This window comes from Amblyomma americanum, chromosome 10 (genome assembly GCF_052857255.1).
Source record: "Amblyomma americanum isolate KBUSLIRL-KWMA chromosome 10, ASM5285725v1, whole genome shotgun sequence".
NCBI classification, from domain to species: Eukaryota; Metazoa; Arthropoda; class Arachnida; order Ixodida; family Ixodidae; genus Amblyomma; species Amblyomma americanum.
In genome coordinates, this window is record NC_135506.1 from 44,120,890 (window position 1) to 44,139,123 (window position 18,234).

At 48.6% G+C, this 18,234-nt stretch overlaps 1 protein-coding gene across 1 annotated transcript in view; it reads left to right on the plus strand.

The window, feature by feature from the left end:
* Window positions 1-2,177: 2,177 nt before the first annotated feature.
* Window positions 2,178-18,234, plus strand: part of LOC144108227 (peroxidase-like) — a 31,178-nt gene continuing 15,121 nt past the window's right edge. Inside the window, exons 1-7 of the mRNA XM_077641506.1 lie at window positions 2,178-2,199; window positions 2,462-2,659; window positions 4,114-4,257; window positions 5,151-5,252; window positions 5,365-5,475; window positions 16,958-17,093; window positions 17,621-17,830. Coding sequence (XP_077497632.1) covers window positions 2,178-2,199; window positions 2,462-2,659; window positions 4,114-4,257; window positions 5,151-5,252; window positions 5,365-5,475; window positions 16,958-17,093; window positions 17,621-17,830 — 923 coding nt within the window. The remainder of the gene's footprint in view (window positions 2,200-2,461; window positions 2,660-4,113; window positions 4,258-5,150; window positions 5,253-5,364; window positions 5,476-16,957; window positions 17,094-17,620; window positions 17,831-18,234) is intronic.

Below are 18,234 nucleotides of genomic sequence, written 5' to 3' on the forward strand. Positions count from 1 at the left end.
AGTAAACCCAAAGTAGCACACGCCAGTGCACAAGACTTGGCACTATTCCTTAATGGAACCCGTGAGAATTACTTTGCTGCATTGCAGAAATCATGTTTGAGTCACATAGACTGAGATCTCCCGCAGCTCGCTAAGACGCACTGAGAGCTCCATATCGTTTTTTACAACCTTTCACATTATTTTAAGGAGCAGTACGCAGACGCTTGGCCGCAGTCGCATGGTTACTTCCGATTGAAAGACTGCAAACGGTGTCGAGCTTGGTATCATTCTCTGCATATTCGCTGGTACATGATGCCGCTTTCTTCGCTTTTGCAGCAGTTGAGGAAGTTGAACAAAATTCTTCAGTGGTGCTTGAAGTCCCGCCAGGTCATTCAGTTATGTTAAGAAAATTTGGAAAAAAGAACAACACGAAAGGTTGTTCCACGAACACGAAAGGCCACGAATGCCACTAAAGGCGACAGGGTTCAGGTACTTTCTTTTAATAGCAGTGAATTTGAAAGCCATCTTTGTAAGTTACAAATCCCAGCGGGCTGATTTTAATGAAGAAATGCATGCTCAGTTTTATGTGTGATATCTCTGTGGCAACATTTTTGTGCTCACCGTTTACAGCTCCTCAGAAATACGATAAAACGGGTAGTGTATATATTCTCCTGGGACCCGCAGTAACTTGCGTCTGCGATTATGTATAAGTGCTTAGGACATGATTGAAATACCTATTGCTGTGTTTCGACGTTTCCGCTTCGCGCTGGTAAATATCTTGTGCGGATGAAATCATGAAACTGCCGAAGCACAGATAAAAGTGCATTTCTTCCTTCATTTCAATGTTTGCTTCTCGGTGTTACTTTAACTCTTATGAGTGTTAATAATACCTTAAAAGTGATCCCCCGCATGTTGAATGTCAAGTGAATCTGCTTGAGTTTTTTTTTTTTTTACCATGACATTAAAACGTGTTTCCACAGACCACCAGCTTTTCCAGAGCTCCTGAAGAAGAAGAAAAATACACACCTCTAATCACACTGGCTTGATGCGAACGCAAGTCCTAAAAGAGGCAGACAAAAACTTTATATGGCACAAAACCACCTTCCATGGTGGACGGGGTCCGTTTCCCTGTATAGCGGGAATATTTTCCACTTACGTGTCTCTGAAGGGGATTTATCAATGTCATCCACATGAGCTAGAAGTTATAGAAAGACGAGGATAAGGAAGGTTATAATCTATGCAGAATACATGAATCTCTAAGGGAGTTTCAAGAAGTAGTACAAAGAAAGGTATTTTGTAATTCTTCACCAATCGGAAAAGTATTCATTGGGAATTCATTTCTTCCCCAATGACAGCCAGTGTTTAGCGGGTGGGTGTGAAAATTATTTTTACCTCACTGTCTGTATGAATGAAGGATTAATAATACATGCTTCACATTCTCTTCAGCTATCAAGAGGATTGCGAGAATGCCACACAAGTGAGAGATGAAGTTTTGTCAAAGCTCAATGCCTCGCTAAGCTGCGGTCCGAAACCTGAGTGCAACGAGTCCTACCCGTACAGAGAACCTGACGGCAGCTGCAACAACGTGATGCATCCTGACTGGGGAAGGAGAAACTCTTGTCTGAGGAGGGTGCTCAGACCGGCTTACGCTGATGGTACGGAGTGAACCTTTGACCGTATCGGTTACGTGCATCACGAACGGAGTGCCTTTCAGCCTCTTTAAATATTTTCTGTGGGAAAGCGCGAGCATGCTTCTCGACAATTGAGCTTCAATTTCTCTGTTCTTAATCTAAGAATCAGAGAATACTGAATTTAAAAGCGCCTTACTTGGGCCACTCCTTCACTACGACGCAAGTTAGCATTCACACGATGATCCATGCAACTAGTACATTTGTGTCGTGTGAGCCGGGTTTTCTTGATAAAATATCATAATAACCAAATAGAAGGTACCGCAGTTTGGATAGATCGCGACAGCACTTTTGGCGCAACACGAACTTTGCTATTGTTGAATTTATTCGAATGCTGTTCACGCGTTCGATTTGCGCGCGTATCGTTCAGTTTCAGAATGATGTAACTATGTGAGCAGAGGAGCTGAAGGGAAAGCTTTCGTAGAAGAGCATCCAGCTAATATCGGATCAATATATAAAATTAACACAGCGGGCCGCGCTGTGACACAGTAGCTAAGGGTAAAAGGTGAAATGGGACAGGCTTGCGAGGACCGTGGGTCATATCTGTGGAGAAAATAATTAATAAAAATAATGTATTCTTTTCACGGTCGCCAACCTTTTGTCTAGTTACATTTCTGCCCTGCGGATGTTACTGCATTCGTTTCACACAACCCACTGTCTCAGGCGAAACAACCAGTAAGGCTCTTTCTACATTTGTGGCGTAGCGAAAAACGCTAAGCTCTTCTTTAGTGTCCAGCATTCTGTTGTTGTGGCAAGTATTGCTACAAATAACAAATACCATTTTCCTCCCGCAGGTATATCGCAGCCGAGGCTTTCTTGCAACGGCAGCGAGTTGCCCAGCCCTAGGCTGATCTCTAGTATGATTCACTACGAGAACAACATCACGAACGACAACATCACACACCTGGCCATGATCTTCGGACAGTTTCTGACCCATGACATAACTTTTGTGGCATTTGGTCCTCCTTTGTCAGAGATCGAATTTGAACTCGGTGCGTGAAACTGAGTATCAAGTAATCATTCTTAATTAGTTATTAGTTGATAAACAATATATATCGGTATGCAATAGTTATTTAAATAAAAGGTAGTGTGTTGAAAATTGATAGAGGTTCAGCGGATGAATGTTGCAGATGTTGCAGTTTTTATTACGGAGCAGTTCAAAGATTAAATAATATGACCAACTAGACGATACCGCGGTCCTCCTTTCTCCTGTGGAGAGCAGAAAGTAGGGCTAGTTGTTCGATATGCATTCTGAACAAGTTGGCGCAGAAGAACGCGGACAAGCGTTATTGTTAAGACGCCCATTGTTTTGTTCTCGTTCGTTTTCCTATTTATTCGAGCATATGTCTGGAATAAACCTTCAGTTGCGAGTAGTGCTTGTCTTCGTGTACACTTGTCCTCGATTTTCCGCGCCAACTTGTTCAGTAAGTTTTCTCATGTGATCGTCTTTTTTGCGCTACTTTTTATTCAAGTCAAACAACCTTCCGTGATATCATTCATAATCTCCGGAAGCAAATCGCAAAACATCTTCCTCTTTGACATGTAACCCGAACATCAAAAGCTGTTGCTTCCTTGCTTGTGCATTTCCACTATGGCGGGGAAGCTCGGTTGCTTCCCGTCAGTAGGCATTACACTTGTTGACACGATAGGTGACCTCCGGTATTTTCCGTGCACATCAGCGCTGCAAACAGCCCAGAATACAAGTAAAAACTCTGAAGGAAAGTAAAAACATTAACTCAACTCTAGCAGAGACATCACTGCGCCCTTGTGGTGGCTGCGGGTCTTGCAGCTTAAGCATCCGCCTGCTGTAAGCAGCTGATGAGCACTGGCACATTGCCAACAACACAGAAGTCTCAAAATATCATGATATTTGAATTCTTATTCATAATACGTTTCTCGTGACCAACGTCAAGGTGAAGGCATGAGCCTCAAATTGGGCTACCTCACGCTACCACGGTTCACGCGCACTCTGTGAGGCGTGCCAAAGGTATCATAGCTCTATCATAAGTAGTAACGATGAGGTACTGAAACGAGTAGAAACGTTTACAGAGACTCATGTGATATGAGCGTCGTTTTTCCGATAAGATTTTTTGCCCTGCCGTTGGGTAGTTCGTCTACGAACACGTAAAAAGCAATCGTAGATCGTGATCAGATCTTAGGGCGAGCAAAGGAGAGGAGTTGGAGGTGGTGCTTATCATCACATCCCCGCTTGGCTTTGATGTGCAGCCGGGACGGACGCACTGACCCTCCGAAGAGCGCGGCCACATACTCGCTTGTTCACTTCTCGAGTGAGTCACCCTGTGCATATTGCAGCCCAAGTCTGACTAACGGTTACGAATAACAACGCAAACTGGTGTTAAGTAGATGGGAACAGGTAATAAAAAAATGAACTTCATAACTAACACTTTGTGGTTCTCATGAGCTTTATCGAATGTACTATTTCAAGGTCCAGTACCATTCGACTTATGCTCGGAAGGGGAGCCAGAGTGCGTGCTTATCAAAGTCCCTGACAACGATACCTTTTACGCCAACTACTCGATCAAAGAATTGCCAATACTTCGTTCCGTATACTGCGATAAATGCGAGCATGGTAAGTCGCACATCGTAAAGCAAGCTGCTTTCTAGGTTCTGTTGTGTCTCTAGGAAGCAATTTAACGGATTCTGTAAAATTTTCAGAATAAACAAAGCTCATTGATTTTTGAAAGCTTTCTATTATTAAGAAACACGAGATTTTGGCAAATTTTTTTCCATGCAATCTGGAAACGATCCCTTAAGAGTTTCATTTTTGGAGAAAAATATTTTTTGCTCAAAGACAACAGCTACGAGGTCAAAAGCAGACCCAGTAAAGATAACCGAGGTGCGATTTCGGAACCCTGCTGGTCAACGTGTTGTCAACTTAACTGCTAACAAAAATTATAATAATCATAATATTGGTTTTTGGGAAAGGAAATGGCGCAGTATCCTTCTCATATATCGTTGGACACCTGAACCGCGCCGTAAGGGAAGGGATAAGGGAGGGAGTGAAAGAAGAAAGGAAGAATGAGGTGCCGTAGTGGAGGGCTCCGGAATAATTTCGACCACCTGGGGATCTTTAACTTGCACTGACATCGCACAGCACATGGGCGCCTTAGCGTTTTTCCTCCATAAAAACGCAGCCGCCGCGGTCGGGTTCGAACCCGGGAACTCCGGATCAGTAGTCGAGCGCCCTAACCACTGAGCCACCGCGGCGGGTAAAAAAAAACTAACAAAAATTATCCCTTATTATTTTGCGTACGCAGATGTTCTTGGTAGACGCTTTGTCAATCCACCGCAGGACTTCGTCTTGCCTTGCTAATTTCTTCAATTTATGCCTGTCTGCTTTTTCTCTAAATGTGAAACGTTTCCAGCTAAAAAGTGATAGTTTAGAGTCCTTATCAAAGATTTATTGCCTGCAAGTCTGTTTTGTACGTTCATAGACTGAGCAACTGTTCACTGTTGCCGCAGAATACAGAGACCAGGTGAACTCACGGACTTCATATCTGGACCTGTCACAAGTTTACGGAATGAATGGGGAAAAATTGGTGTCGCTCCGAAAATTTCGAAAAGGTAGGCACATTTTTTTTCTTTGCGTGCGCACTGAGCAGCAAAGTTCTTCAAGACGTGCTCGCTTTCTTTTAAGAAATGGCATAACACATTTTTCCTTATTTTTTACGTACAGGTCTTCTAATTAGCCAGGAGGTGGAAGGCACAGAGTATCCCCCCGATAGTCTTTTTCCCTACGCCGACAACTGCAGCCTACCGGAAGAAAATATAAAATGTGCCTGGACAGGTTAGTGAATAGTGCTAATATATGAACGAATTAAAGAGAGGAATCATATTTTTACAACCGTCTCGCACGAACAAAGTCTTTTATACTGCCGTAAGACAACTGCGCTGCTCAGAATTTTAGACAAATACTGAGTAACTTCCCGAGCAATTCACGTGATCCTGTTCGGATTGGTTCGGCGTGTGAAAGCATGCGGCCAAGTTCGCCAGAATGCTATATAAGCATACAGACAATATACAGTAAACCACATGCAGTCAGTTAAATACGGTCTTATATTCCACTGAAGCAAGCATTAAAACTTTGTAAACAAATTTCTCTCCTCATTTCTTTTCAAAGCCCTCTTGCCCGCCCGAAGGGGCGAATGGTGGACCCAAAGTAGAAAGGAAAATTAATGCTAGCAATGCAGCACTTACAATACGTTAACAGTAAGTTTCAAAGTGTTTGAACAAAAAATAGTTATGCCACATCTAGGGCACTAATTCTAAACGTTGTAAAGGTTAACCAACGGCAAGAAAATGTCGAATTCAAATAAATGCACCTCCTGCTTATCTGTATGAATGTAGGCCGTAGGGGTGACCTATAGAAGAAGTCGGCAAAGGCGATTAAGACTGCTTATGTATGAGAAGGCGTAAACCCACCCGCTCACTTTGCGAACGCCGTCGCCGAGCGTAGGGGCGTGGCGTAACCGGACGTCACGCAGTTGCTAATTCTACTTCTGCATGGCTCTACGTAGCCGCCTACATTAATTTAATCATGAATTTAAACGCCGCCTACCACACTGCTAATGAGGACGCCATCTTTCATGGGTGCCATCGAGTGTTATCACACGCACGCACACCTAGGGTTCACGTTCAGTGGGGCAAGTAAGGCTTACGCCTTAATGAAATCGTTTCAGGAACCAGGCTAATGTAAGGCACGTTATGCGCTAGCAAAACCCTCTCTCGCTGGCCTACCCGTGAGCGAGTGTAGTGTGACATTCCGTGTGTGCTACGAGGATCCACGTTCGACGGCGCGGCGTAGACGGAGACCCGTGACAGCGGCATCATCAATTACCCAGCCATGCTCTTTGAGTGACGACCAGAAAAACCGGACCCGCCGCCGCCCCGGGGAAACAGGCTTTATCCTCCCCAATTTCCGGTTACATTCCAGGACAATGGAGCTGTCAGCGGGCCAGAGCGCGCCGTACCACAGCCGACGCTATGCGATACCGCGAAGACGACATTCTTTCCCTCCCCCCCCCCCCCTTTGTCGTGGGCTGTCGCCGGGAAGGCACCCACAGCTTCCCAGAAGGGCCGCGACGGACACCTGTCATGGCGGACAGGCAGTACTCGCCAAGAATGTGGAAAGACAGGCGCTAGTGAATTGGCTCCGAAGAGAGAGCCTGTGTATACTCTCACTTGAGAGAGAGTGGTGGCGTTTTTGTTGTTTATTTAGTTTGTATTGTTAACAGACTCTGGGTTCGAGGCTAAGCCCTACCCAAAGGGGTGGTCCCCATCTCGCATGTTATTTTGGATTGGAGAATTGATGCTTTGGGCGGGCCACTGGAAATGACCGCCCTTAGTCCTTTGTTAATCAAGTGCTTAAAAGCACATGTAAACGGATGCAGTCCAGTCTGAGCTGGGGCTCCATGCTTAGCATGTAATGTGATGCTACTTAGGCACTAACCTGCCCGGTCGATGAGTAAAGTAGTGCAGAGTTTGTTCTGTTGTAAAATTATGCTCTGCTGTCATCATCTACAAGCTCGCCTCCTGTTCATCTTCCAAGCCGAACGACACTAGAGGAAGGGTTTGTGAACCATCCTCGAAGAAACGGACGACTATTGAAATTCTACTGCAAGCACGCTCAGGACGACATCGTTCGCCAAGAGGGCCTTCAGCGCCGAAGCCCGTCGGCGTGCAGCTTCTGCCAGCAACCGCTCGAGCCCAACTCCGGAGCCACTCCATCGCCCCCATGAAGCCGTCGGCACGTAAGCTCGGACGCCCCAGCCTCTGATGTATAACCTTAATCATGTGTAATTATTGAATATACCTGTTTGTTTAAACTGAGCCATACGGTGTCTCTTTGCCTCTCCGTCCCGTGTGGACCTGCGCATTATGGGGGTCATCACACTGGTGTCAGAAGTGGGGTCTCAAAAGCAAATGTCCTCTGAATGCTGTGACATTCATGACTTCAAAATTGTAATCAAAAGGGAATCACGGGACTGATTGTGGGACTTTTACCCCCATTTGAGAGGCTTGAGGCACTGGAGGGCTTAAAAAAAAATGACTGTATCTGAGGGAGCTCCCACTCCACAGCCGTCGCTCGGAGCAAGCATGCTGGCATTAGGAAGCGTCATTCCGACGTTTACGGGAGATAAGACAGGGGTTCCAATCTGCGATTTCTTTTCCATGCTAGAAGAGATTGGGAAAATGGGGGGATGGTCCGATGCTCAAATGCTGGGAATGGCGAGGTGTAAGATGGCAGGAGCTGCTCATGATTTTGCATGGCGAGACGAAAAAGTAAAATCCACAAAATCATTTGCGGAATTTAAGAAGCTCGCGTTTGAGCATTTTGACACTGAACCACGTCACGTGCGAGTACAGAGGTTCCGTGACGCCGGACAGATGGTAGGGGAGGACGTGCGAACGTTTGCGTCGCGGCTTCAGCGCTTAGCGCGCGATACGTTAAGCAGGGAGGAGGAAGGAGACCAGATTAAGAAGAAATACGCGGAGGATATACTTAAAGAGGAAATGACCGCTTTGTTCGTGGCTGGTCTGCAAGACCCCGTGCGCCGGTTCGTGCTCTCGCGCAAGCCGAGCAATTTCGACCAAGCCGTGGAGGCCGCATTGGATGAGGAACGAAATGAGGCGTTAACGACAGCCGCAGCGAGAGTACGCGTCATAGAGAGAGCGGTGCTCAACCCTGAGGTTGCTCTCTTGACAGAGCGGTTAGATCGCTTGGAACAGCTGCTAACTCAGCAGGTAGAACGCCAGGTTGAAGCGCGCGCTCAACAGCACCCATTCGCTGGAAACCGGAGACCGCCACAAAGCTACAGGCGCGGTATGCGAGATTTTGAAGAAATCGTATGCTTCGCTTGCCAGGGTCGCGGACACATCGCCAGGTTCTGCCAAAACGTGCGCCGTGGGGAGCCACAAAGAGAAGCAGGCGAGACACGCCCTAAGCAAGCCTACAGCGGGGCTCCAGATACCGAGTCAAAAAACTAGTTAGTCCTCCCCAGCCTGAGGAGCATGGGGAGGGAGCAGTAGATGATGAGGTGGTGGTAGTTTGTGTGGCCGACGAGGCATGCCCTGTTGTGCGTTGCAAGTTAAATGGTTGTTGCATGGAATTGTTGATAGATACGGGGTCAAAGGTGACATTGCTTAAGGAGAGCAGTTTTAACACGCTTCGAAGGAAGGGGGACCGCGAGGTGTTGGAAGCGTCTGGTGGCATGGCAACCAAATTTGTAGGCATAACGGGGGATCCTCTTGGCACAAGTGGACTCTACCGGTTACACTTCTCTCTCGGCGGAATCGCATTGGAGCACCCCTGCTACGTATGCCCGGACACGGTGTCTCTGCCAAACGGAGTGTCAGGTATATTAGGGCAGGATTTTTTGAGAAAAGGGAAGGTAGTAGTCTCATTCTCTGAGGAAGAGGTTAATGCGGGCGGATCAAAAGTTCCGTTTTTGAACAGGAGAGGGGCTGAGATTCTCATTACCGATATTGACACCCGTCAAACAGTGGGATCATTGGAGAAGGTATATTCGCGGGTTGCCGTCCGGCTGGTCGAGGAGGCGGTCGTCCTTCCTTGGTCGGAGCACATTTTGTACGCGTTTGTGCCTTCAGATGTAGAGAGCGGCGCCGTGGGAGTGCTTGAGCCGGTCGACTCTCTCAGCAATGGCCTGAAGGCAGCCGCGTGCCTCGTGACAGTTAATGACGCCCACAGAGTGCCCCTACGGGTGGTTAACTGTAGCCAGCAGCCACTGAGCCTTCCCAAGAACAAAACATTGGCTTTCTTCACATCTGCGATAGAGCAACGTGAGCCCACCGATACGGTACTCGCAACTGTAGAGCATGCTAGTCCTTCGGCTGCTCCAAAGGTGTCGTTCGATCTTTCTCACGTAAAATCCAGGGAGAGGGAGGCTCTGGCTGGTTTGCTGAACGACTACTCGGAGGTATTCGCCGCGTCCAACCTGGATTTGGGCTGCTGTGGCGTTATAAAGCACAGGATAGAAACCGGCACTTCATCGCCCGTTTACCAGCGTGCGTACAGGATTCCTTACTCCCAACGTGAGGAGATGGAGCGGCAGGTGCAGGACCTGATTGATCGCGGCATTGTCGAACACTCAAAGTCACCCTGGGGAGCACCAGCACTATTGGTGGAAAAGCCAGATGGCTCGTATCGATTGGTAGTGGACTACCGCAAACTAAATGCCGTAACTCGCATCGATCCATACCCCATCCCCAATATACAGGAGACGCTTTCTCAGCTGGGCTCTGCCAGGTACTTCACGGTAGTGGACATGGCGGCGGGATTCTGGCAGATAGCAATGGATCCGGCAGATGCCGAGAAAACGGCATTCAACACGCCCTCAGGGCACTATGAATGGAAAAGAATGCCGATGGGTCTGGCCAACAGCCCTGCTGTCTGGCAGAGAACCGCTGATGTTATCCTGGCAGGTCTTCTGGGGAGGCTGTGCTTCGTGTATATGGATGACATTATCATATACAGTGACAGTTTTGATAACCATTTGCGCGATATTGAGCAGGTTTTGGTGCGACTAAGAGCAGCGGGTCTCAAGCTGAAGCCCTCTAAGTGCCAATTCCTCAAAAACGAGGTGAAATACCTCGGGCACGTGGTTTCAGCTGACGGCGTGCGACCGGACCCTGAGAAACTAAGGTGTGTCTCGGATTTTCCATCCCCGACTAGCGTCCGCCAGGTCCGGCAGTTTCTCGGCCTGATCGGTTACTACCGAAGGCACATAGAGGAGTTCGCCAAGCTCGCTAAGCCGCTCACCGCCTTAACAGCCAAAAATGTCGCCTTTCGCTGGGACGAAAACGCGGAGAATGCTTTTGGGGCCCTGAAAAGGAAGCTAATGAGTGCACCGCTGTTGCGCCACCCGGATTTTAGTTTGCCCTTCGTTATGGCCACAGATGCGTCAAAGTTCGCAGTTGGTGCCGTGCTATCTCAGGTTATCGAGGGCAAAGAACATCCCGTTGCTTTTGCTAGCTGACAGCTGAGCCCCACAGAGCAAAAGTACGGAGGTACGGAAAGGGAGTGCCTCGCCGTTGTCTGGGCAGTAAAGCACTTCAGATGCTACCTTTACGGCCGCAAATTCAAGCTAGTCACAGACTGCCATCCTCTGAAATGGGTGATGAGTGTCAGGGACCCTAGCTCGCGACTCGCTAGATGGAATCTACACCTGCAGGAATACTGCTTTGAAGTTGAGCACAAGTCAGGAAAGACACATCTGAATGCTGATGCACTCAGCCGCACAGCTGCCGTGGCAGCTATAGATGAGTTTGTCCCCGTAGTCGACCCCGCCGAATTACGCACAGAGCAGTGCAAAGATCCTGACCTGAAGCGAATAATCGAAAGCTTAGAGGGCGCACCGTCTCATCCCGAACAGCTAGGTTATTTCATTGACAAAGACGGCACCCTGTGTCGGCGCACGAGGCCAACCAGGAAAGGGAGACCAGAGAAAACCGCTTGGGAGAGAGTCGTCATACCTCGGTCGTGGACAGAAAGGGTTCTTCGCGCGTTTCACGATGCGCCATGCGCCGGTCATTTTGGCGTAGCGAAGACACGCAGGCGTGTGGAGCGTTTGTACTTTTGGAGTGGCATGCGACAGGATGTTAGAGACTACTGTGCGAAGTGTCATTCCTGTCTCGAAAGAAAAACACCCAAGGGACGAAGACCAGCTCCAATTCAGCCGTTCCCTGAGGTTTCGGCTCCCTTCGAGCGGACAGGTATGGACATAATGGGCCCATTGCCCACGACCACTTCCGGAAACAAGTACATTTTAGTATTTGTCGACCACCTTTCAAAATACGCGGAAGCGGTAGCACTCCCAGATCAGAAGGCAGACACGGTTGCAAGAGCATTTGTCGAACAGATCGTGCTCCGACATGGACCCCCGAGGCAACTCTTGACAGATCGGGGAACGAACTTCGTGTCGCAGCTAATGAGGAGAGTTTGCGAGCTGCTTAAGATCGCTAAGAAGCAGACAACACCGTACCATCCGGCTTGCAACGGCGCGGTGGAGCGACTGAACCAAACCGTGGCCGGGTTCCTGTCGCATTTTGTTTCGCGCGACCAGCCGGACTGGGACTTGTGGCTCCCGTATGCAATGTTTGCCTACAATTCCGCAGCACACGAGAGCACGGGCGAATCGCCATTCTTTCTTCTCTACGGCCGAGACCCGGACCAGCCTAGTGAAGTGTCAGAGGGCCCCCGTCGTGTCCCATACGCTTCACTGGACGACTATAAGGTTGAGCTAGAATCGCGCTTGCAAGTGGCGAGGGACATCGCAAAGGAGTCCTTAAAGAAAGCGGCGAAGCGCAGGAAGGAGGTGCACGATCGCAGTGCTAGAGACGCGCCGTTTGATGTGGGGGACAGCGTGTACATTGAAAACTGCCAAAGGCAGATTGGGCTAGCTCGTAAGTTCCAGACGAAGTGGAGAGGACCGTGCGAGGTTGTCGAGAAGCTTTCTCCGGTAAACTTCAGAGTCCGAGACGTGAACCGGCGTTTGATAAGGATACACGCAAATCGCCTCAAGTCGACACCGGTTCAGTATTCACGAAATGAGGAAAGGGAAAGCGCGGATTTTGATGGGGACAGAAGTGAAGCGGAGCGCGCAGATAGTTCGCAAGAAACGCCCTCTCCTGCATTTGTTCGGCAGGCGCCCGAGGTGACGGCCGGAATGCCACCGGATTTACTTCATGCATTGCTAGAAGAAGAAGCGCGCGAGGTTGCCGCGCAGATAACGCCAGGAGAGGCTCCTGCCACGAGCCCTCGCGAGTCCCAAAGCAGACAAAGGGGCACAGACTTACTTAGTATGACTCATGAAGGCCGATATCCGCTGCGAAATCGGAAAGCTAAGTCAGACTAATGGCGTAAACAGAGCGGAGTTGTGAACTGGTTAGAATTGTGTAATGCCGCAGCTCATAACATTGCTATGTGCTTATGTGTTAAGTTATCGGAGTTGGTAGTTAAACCTTTTTGTCATTAAGTAACACCTTCACAGGAGAGCATGCGGAGCGCATGCAGAACCTGCCCTACTTCCTTTCGTTATCTATATTTTTGTCTGTGCCGTGATCGTGCTAGAAGTGGGAGCTCCTTTGTAACTGTGGTAAATTTATTTCGTCCAGTTTGGACTAGAAAGGAGAGGCTTGGGTGCTGAGTTTCATGTTTATCTGTAAAAGAAGATCAGTGCTGCCCCTGGAGACGCCAGTATTGACAGCGGAGGCATATGGTGTGGTGCAGTGGTGTTGAGTGCAGCGAAAAGTGTTTTGTCGGACGCACTGTGCGAGGCGATTCAGAAAGACAAGGGGAGCTGCGTGGACTCAAATGTTCGGAGAACATTCTTCTGGAGGGTGAGCGAGTGTGACATTCCGTGTGTGCTACGAGGATCCACGTTCGACGGCGCGGCGTAGACGGAGACCCGTGACAGCGGCATCATCAATTACCCAGCCATGCTCTTTGAGTGACGACCAGAAAAACCGGACCCGCCGCCGCCCCGGGGAAACAGGCTTTATCCTCCCCAATTTCCGGTTACATTCCAGGACAATGGAGCTGTCAGCGGGCCAGAGCGCGCCGTACCACAGCCGACGCTATGCGATACCGCGAAGACGACATTCTTTCCCTCCCCCCCCCCCCCCTTTGTCGTGGGCTGTCGCCGGGAAGGCACCCACAGCTTCCCAGAAGGGCCGCGACGGACACCTGTCATGGCGGACAGGCAGTACTCGCCAAGAATGTGGAAAGACAGGCGCTAGTGAATTGGCTCCGAAGAGAGAGCCTGTGTATACTCTCACTTGAGAGAGAGTGGTGGCGTTTTTGTTGTTTATTTAGTTTGTATTGTTAACAGACTCTGGGTTCGAGGCTAAGCCCTACCCAAAGGGGTGGTCCCCATCTCGCATGTTATTTTGGATTGGAGAATTGATGCTTTGGGCGGGCCACTGGAAATGACCGCCCTTAGTCCTTTGTTAATCAAGTGCTTAAAAGCACATGTAAACGGATGCAGTCCAGTCTGAGCTGGGGCTCCATGCTTAGCATGTAATGTGATGCTACTTAGGCACTAACCTGCCCGGTCGATGAGTAAAGTAGTGCAGAGTTTGTTCTGTTGTAAAATTATGCTCTGCTGTCATCATCTACAAGCTCGCCTCCTGTTCATCTTCCAAGCCGAACGACACTAGAGGAAGGGTTTGTGAACCATCCTCGAAGAAACGGACGACTATTGAAATTCTACTGCAAGCACGCTCAGGACGACATCGTTCGCCAAGAGGGCCTTCAGCGCCGAAGCCCGTCAGCGTGCAGCTTCTGCCAGCAACCGCTCGAGCCCAACTCCGGAGCCACTCCATCGCCCCCATGAAGTCGTCGGCACGTAAGCTCGGACGCCCCAGCCTCTGATGTATAACCTTAATCATGTGTAATTATTGAATATACCTGTTTGTTTAAACTGAGCCATACGGTGTCTCTTTGCCTCTCCGTCCCGTGTGGACCTGCGCATTATGGGGGTCATCACAGTAGTAATCAGTTCAGCTCCTCCGCAGGAAATGCGGCTTAAGGCGTTCAATAGTATCATAATCTGTCAATGAAAGATAATCTTGACAGTCACTGGCAGATAGAGCCAGGAAATATTTTTATTACTTCGATATATAAGGAACAGTTGTTGCTTGTTAGAGGCCCCAGTTACAGCTTGTCAAATAACGGGCCATAATGTTCAAAGAAAAAAAGTCGGCTAGCCAAAAAGTGCTCTTCTCCTAGCGTTCGCTATGGGAATCAGACACGTCCCATTAACCTTTGTTTAGTCTAATTTTTGTTGATTAGGAGGAATAAAAGCGAGTTACTACATGATCTCCTAACTGCCCGTGAATGACATAGTAGACGAGAGGCATTTTTCTTCGGAAACGTTTTTTCTAACTACCAAGGAAAAAATACATGTCTCTAACTCTGCGTTCCCGTTTGTGCAATTTAAGTGCTGCCTTTTGAGCTCTTCGCAACTTGGCAGCCGCAGGTGGAAATGCCGCGCACAGTTTGTCTGCTAGTCCAATTTATTTCGAGGCCAGGCCCAAATATGCAGCATAATGCAGTTAAGAGACCAATTCAGAATTAGCATCTACCAAATACTGCAGTACCGCTACAAAAGAAATCTACACGGTTGTTTTATATTAGTCACAGCTGTAGACAAATTCGTGCTGTGGTCTGTGCCTCGAACCACAAACCACAGGACGGTTAACAGATGAGAAATACAAAATACAGGTTTATCTTTTGTTACAGGAAACGACGGGCGAGTAGTAGTAGTAGTAGCAGTGTTTATTCAAAAATAAATATAAATATAAAAATCAAAAGGAAGGAAAAGATTTCTGCTGGACCCGGCATCTGCCATCACTACGGAGGCACCTGAGCTGGGTCAGCGGAAATAAAGGACAGCAGGCAGAATGGAGAAATGAAATGAAAGAGGTGAGGGGAGAGTCAAGGAGCATAGGGGGACAGGTAACATACACAAATGCACTATTTACCCAATAATACATATATGTAGGCTGCACGCGTGTTGAATCCATAAAAGAAGAGAGAGAGAGAGAAAATTTATTGTTGGAGAGGAAGTCGGGGAACGCCCCTGGGTCTCCGCACGACCCCACTGCACTCAAGTGTTTATGTCCCTAAGGTCCATAACACTGGCAGCCCGGCCGGTGGCAATTGTCTGCACGGCCGGGTCCTCCGAGCGCAGCAAGGTCTCCCAGGTCTTGAGGTACTCTAGGCCGCGCGGGGGAGGGTCCGCCGGGCAGAGGGAGAGAATGTGGAGGGAAGAGGCGAATGGTTCTGGGCACAAGGTGCAGGCAGGAGTGGGGAAGGAGGGGTGATAGTGGGCTAGGGTCAGGGGTGAGGGGAGTGTGTGTGTCTGTAGTTTGCGCCAGAGTGTTGCGTGTTTGTTATCTAGGGAGGAGTGGGGCGGGGGGTAGAGCTGGCGCGAGGCTCTGTCGGCCTGCGTCATCTCGCTGAACGAGTGCATTCGCTCCCTCGCGAATCCCCGATCCGAGGCCACCTGAACCCGGTTTAAAGAACCTCGGGCTAAAAGGTTGGCGGCCTCGTTTCCGGGATTCTCGGAGTGCACAGGCACCCATATAAGCTGTATATGGCGGGGTGGGGGTGCATCGGGCGAGCCCAGTATGCCAAAAGCAGGGACGTGGACTCGGCCTCGCGCAAAATTTAGAATTGCAGTTTTAGAGTCTGGTAAAATGTACTGGGCTTCCGTGCGGGTGATGGCAATTGCGATGGCGGCTTCCTTTGCAGCCTCTGGGGTGGTGTCAGGGGGGAGAGGTAGTGTGAGGAGGGCGGATTAAGAGCAGTCCACCACGGCTGCGGTTGCTTCGTCACCCGTGCAGGCGGCGTCCGCCCATACGGTGTCCGGCTCGGAGCCGTACACTCGGTGGAGTGCCTTCGCACGGGCTCTGCGGCGCTGCTCATGGTGGGAGGGGTGCATATTTTTTGGCAGTGGCTTGATGATATAGGCATGAAGGAGCGCGACCTCTGTCGCCTCATTCATGCCTTTGTCCTCAGCCGTGTGCTCTACACTACCCCATACCTAGAACTATCCAAACACGACATAAATACTTTGGATGCCTTGATCCGCAAGGCAATCAAAGTCGTACTTCATCTTCCCCTCAACCCCCCCACAGACAGATTACTAGGCCTGGGCCTCCACAACACGATCGGGGAACTCGTGGAGACCCATCGACAGGCCCAATACATAAGGCTTCCACAAATCTCCACTGGCCGGTATATCCTGGACTCCCTCGGAATCAGAATACCGGCCATAAAAGAAGAGTAAGCACGTGTACAGCATTCGAATCTTAACTTGCTAGGAATGTGAGCCAAGCATGCAAAATCACGAAGCCAGAAAGAACAGAAAGCATTAAGGTATGCAAGACAAAATAATAAAGGCGAGTCACAGCAAAAAGGATGCATTTATTTAATCACATAAATCCTTCTCACGAGCTCGGCAGATGACTTAATCACCACAATAAATGAATATTTCTTAATCACTTTGCTCGCGTACCACTCAGCACTTTGTTTTCGGTGCCACCCAGCTCCACTATTTAGGCTGCTGCAGGCTTTCCGAGTTCCATACGTATCTTTCTTCCGACGCAGCTCCATGTCTTTTCTTCTAAAAAAAAAACATCTTACGACAGAAAGGAAAAACCTTACAATTTCTTCTAAAAAAATTCCTAGACTGTTACTAGAGTCCTGTTCAGCGACGAGCTTGGCAAACGAAATCATTCCGCAGGTGATCTTCGGGCCACGCAACACATCGCACTGCTGTCCATGCAAACACTCTGGCTGAGAGAGCACAACAGGATCGCCAAGAACCTTTCTCAGCTGAACCCACACTGGGACGATGAGAAGTTGTTCCAGACGACCAGGCAAGTCTCGTGCTTTTCGGTACCGCCTCGTATTTCGGAACACCGACCGCTCCCATGAGAAAGCTCACATGGATGGAAGCAGAGACCACGTCATGATATTAAAGTCTGCAGCTTCTTCCATGTGCTTTAACAAAATTTTGCTTTTCAAACGTGAACAACAGAAGCCTTTATCTATGGTCCATGAAGAGTGAAGCTGACGAACAAGACAAGAGATTTCGCATAGCCATTATGTGCAGGATTTTACAATATCATTTAAGTTCAGTTTTATATGCATTGTAGTTAAATAAGAGTTGTTTTTGACACAGTGAACCCGTACAACTATTATCTAAACCTCTGTGAAATAGTATTTTCGTAATACATCCCCTATTTTTCGTTAAAGTAGGTTATACGGAGCTCAACTCTTCGTTGATGATATACTGTACGTTTATAAAATTCAGTACCGAACACACAAGCAGTGTCAATGCAACGGATGTCAATGGGAGATGAACTCAATTTTGTGGCTTGTTCAATGTTTTTAATGAACGCAGGAGAATTGTCGAAGGTCGCTACCATCACATAGTCTTCAAAGAATGGCTTCCATGGATGCTGGGAAACGAATACATGGAAAAGTTCAACCTCACACCCAAGGCAGACGGTTACACAGTTTATGACCCGGACCTCGACGCCACGGTTACCAACGAATTCGCGGCCGCTGCGTTTCGCTTTGGCCACTCCCAAGCGGACAAAAACTTTTGGAGGTAATGACATTGTCATTCATTCAAAGAAAATAGCGGTGAACCAGAGCTTTCAAAAAAAATTTTTTTTTCGCTTGTATTTAAAGGATCAGCAGAAGGCTCGATGCAGACAACGCGTGCAATGTCTGCAGCGAAGTGGAAGCTACAACATGGTGGAACAGCTGTTAGGCCTGTGTTGTTTGTTTCGGAGGTTGTGAGAAAAGCACTGATGTCACAATTGTGGATTTCGTTGCCTCAAGCTCGTGGCTTCTCCTCAGCTGTAAGACAAGCTGCAGGATTATATTGTCCTCACCATACACTTGGAATCTAGTACGTCACTCTTTTCTTCAGTGTGTTATTCCTTGATGTGGTCCTCGCTCTTTCCGGATTTTGCGCAAGATCATGGTAGTGACAGCTGCAGCCTGGCG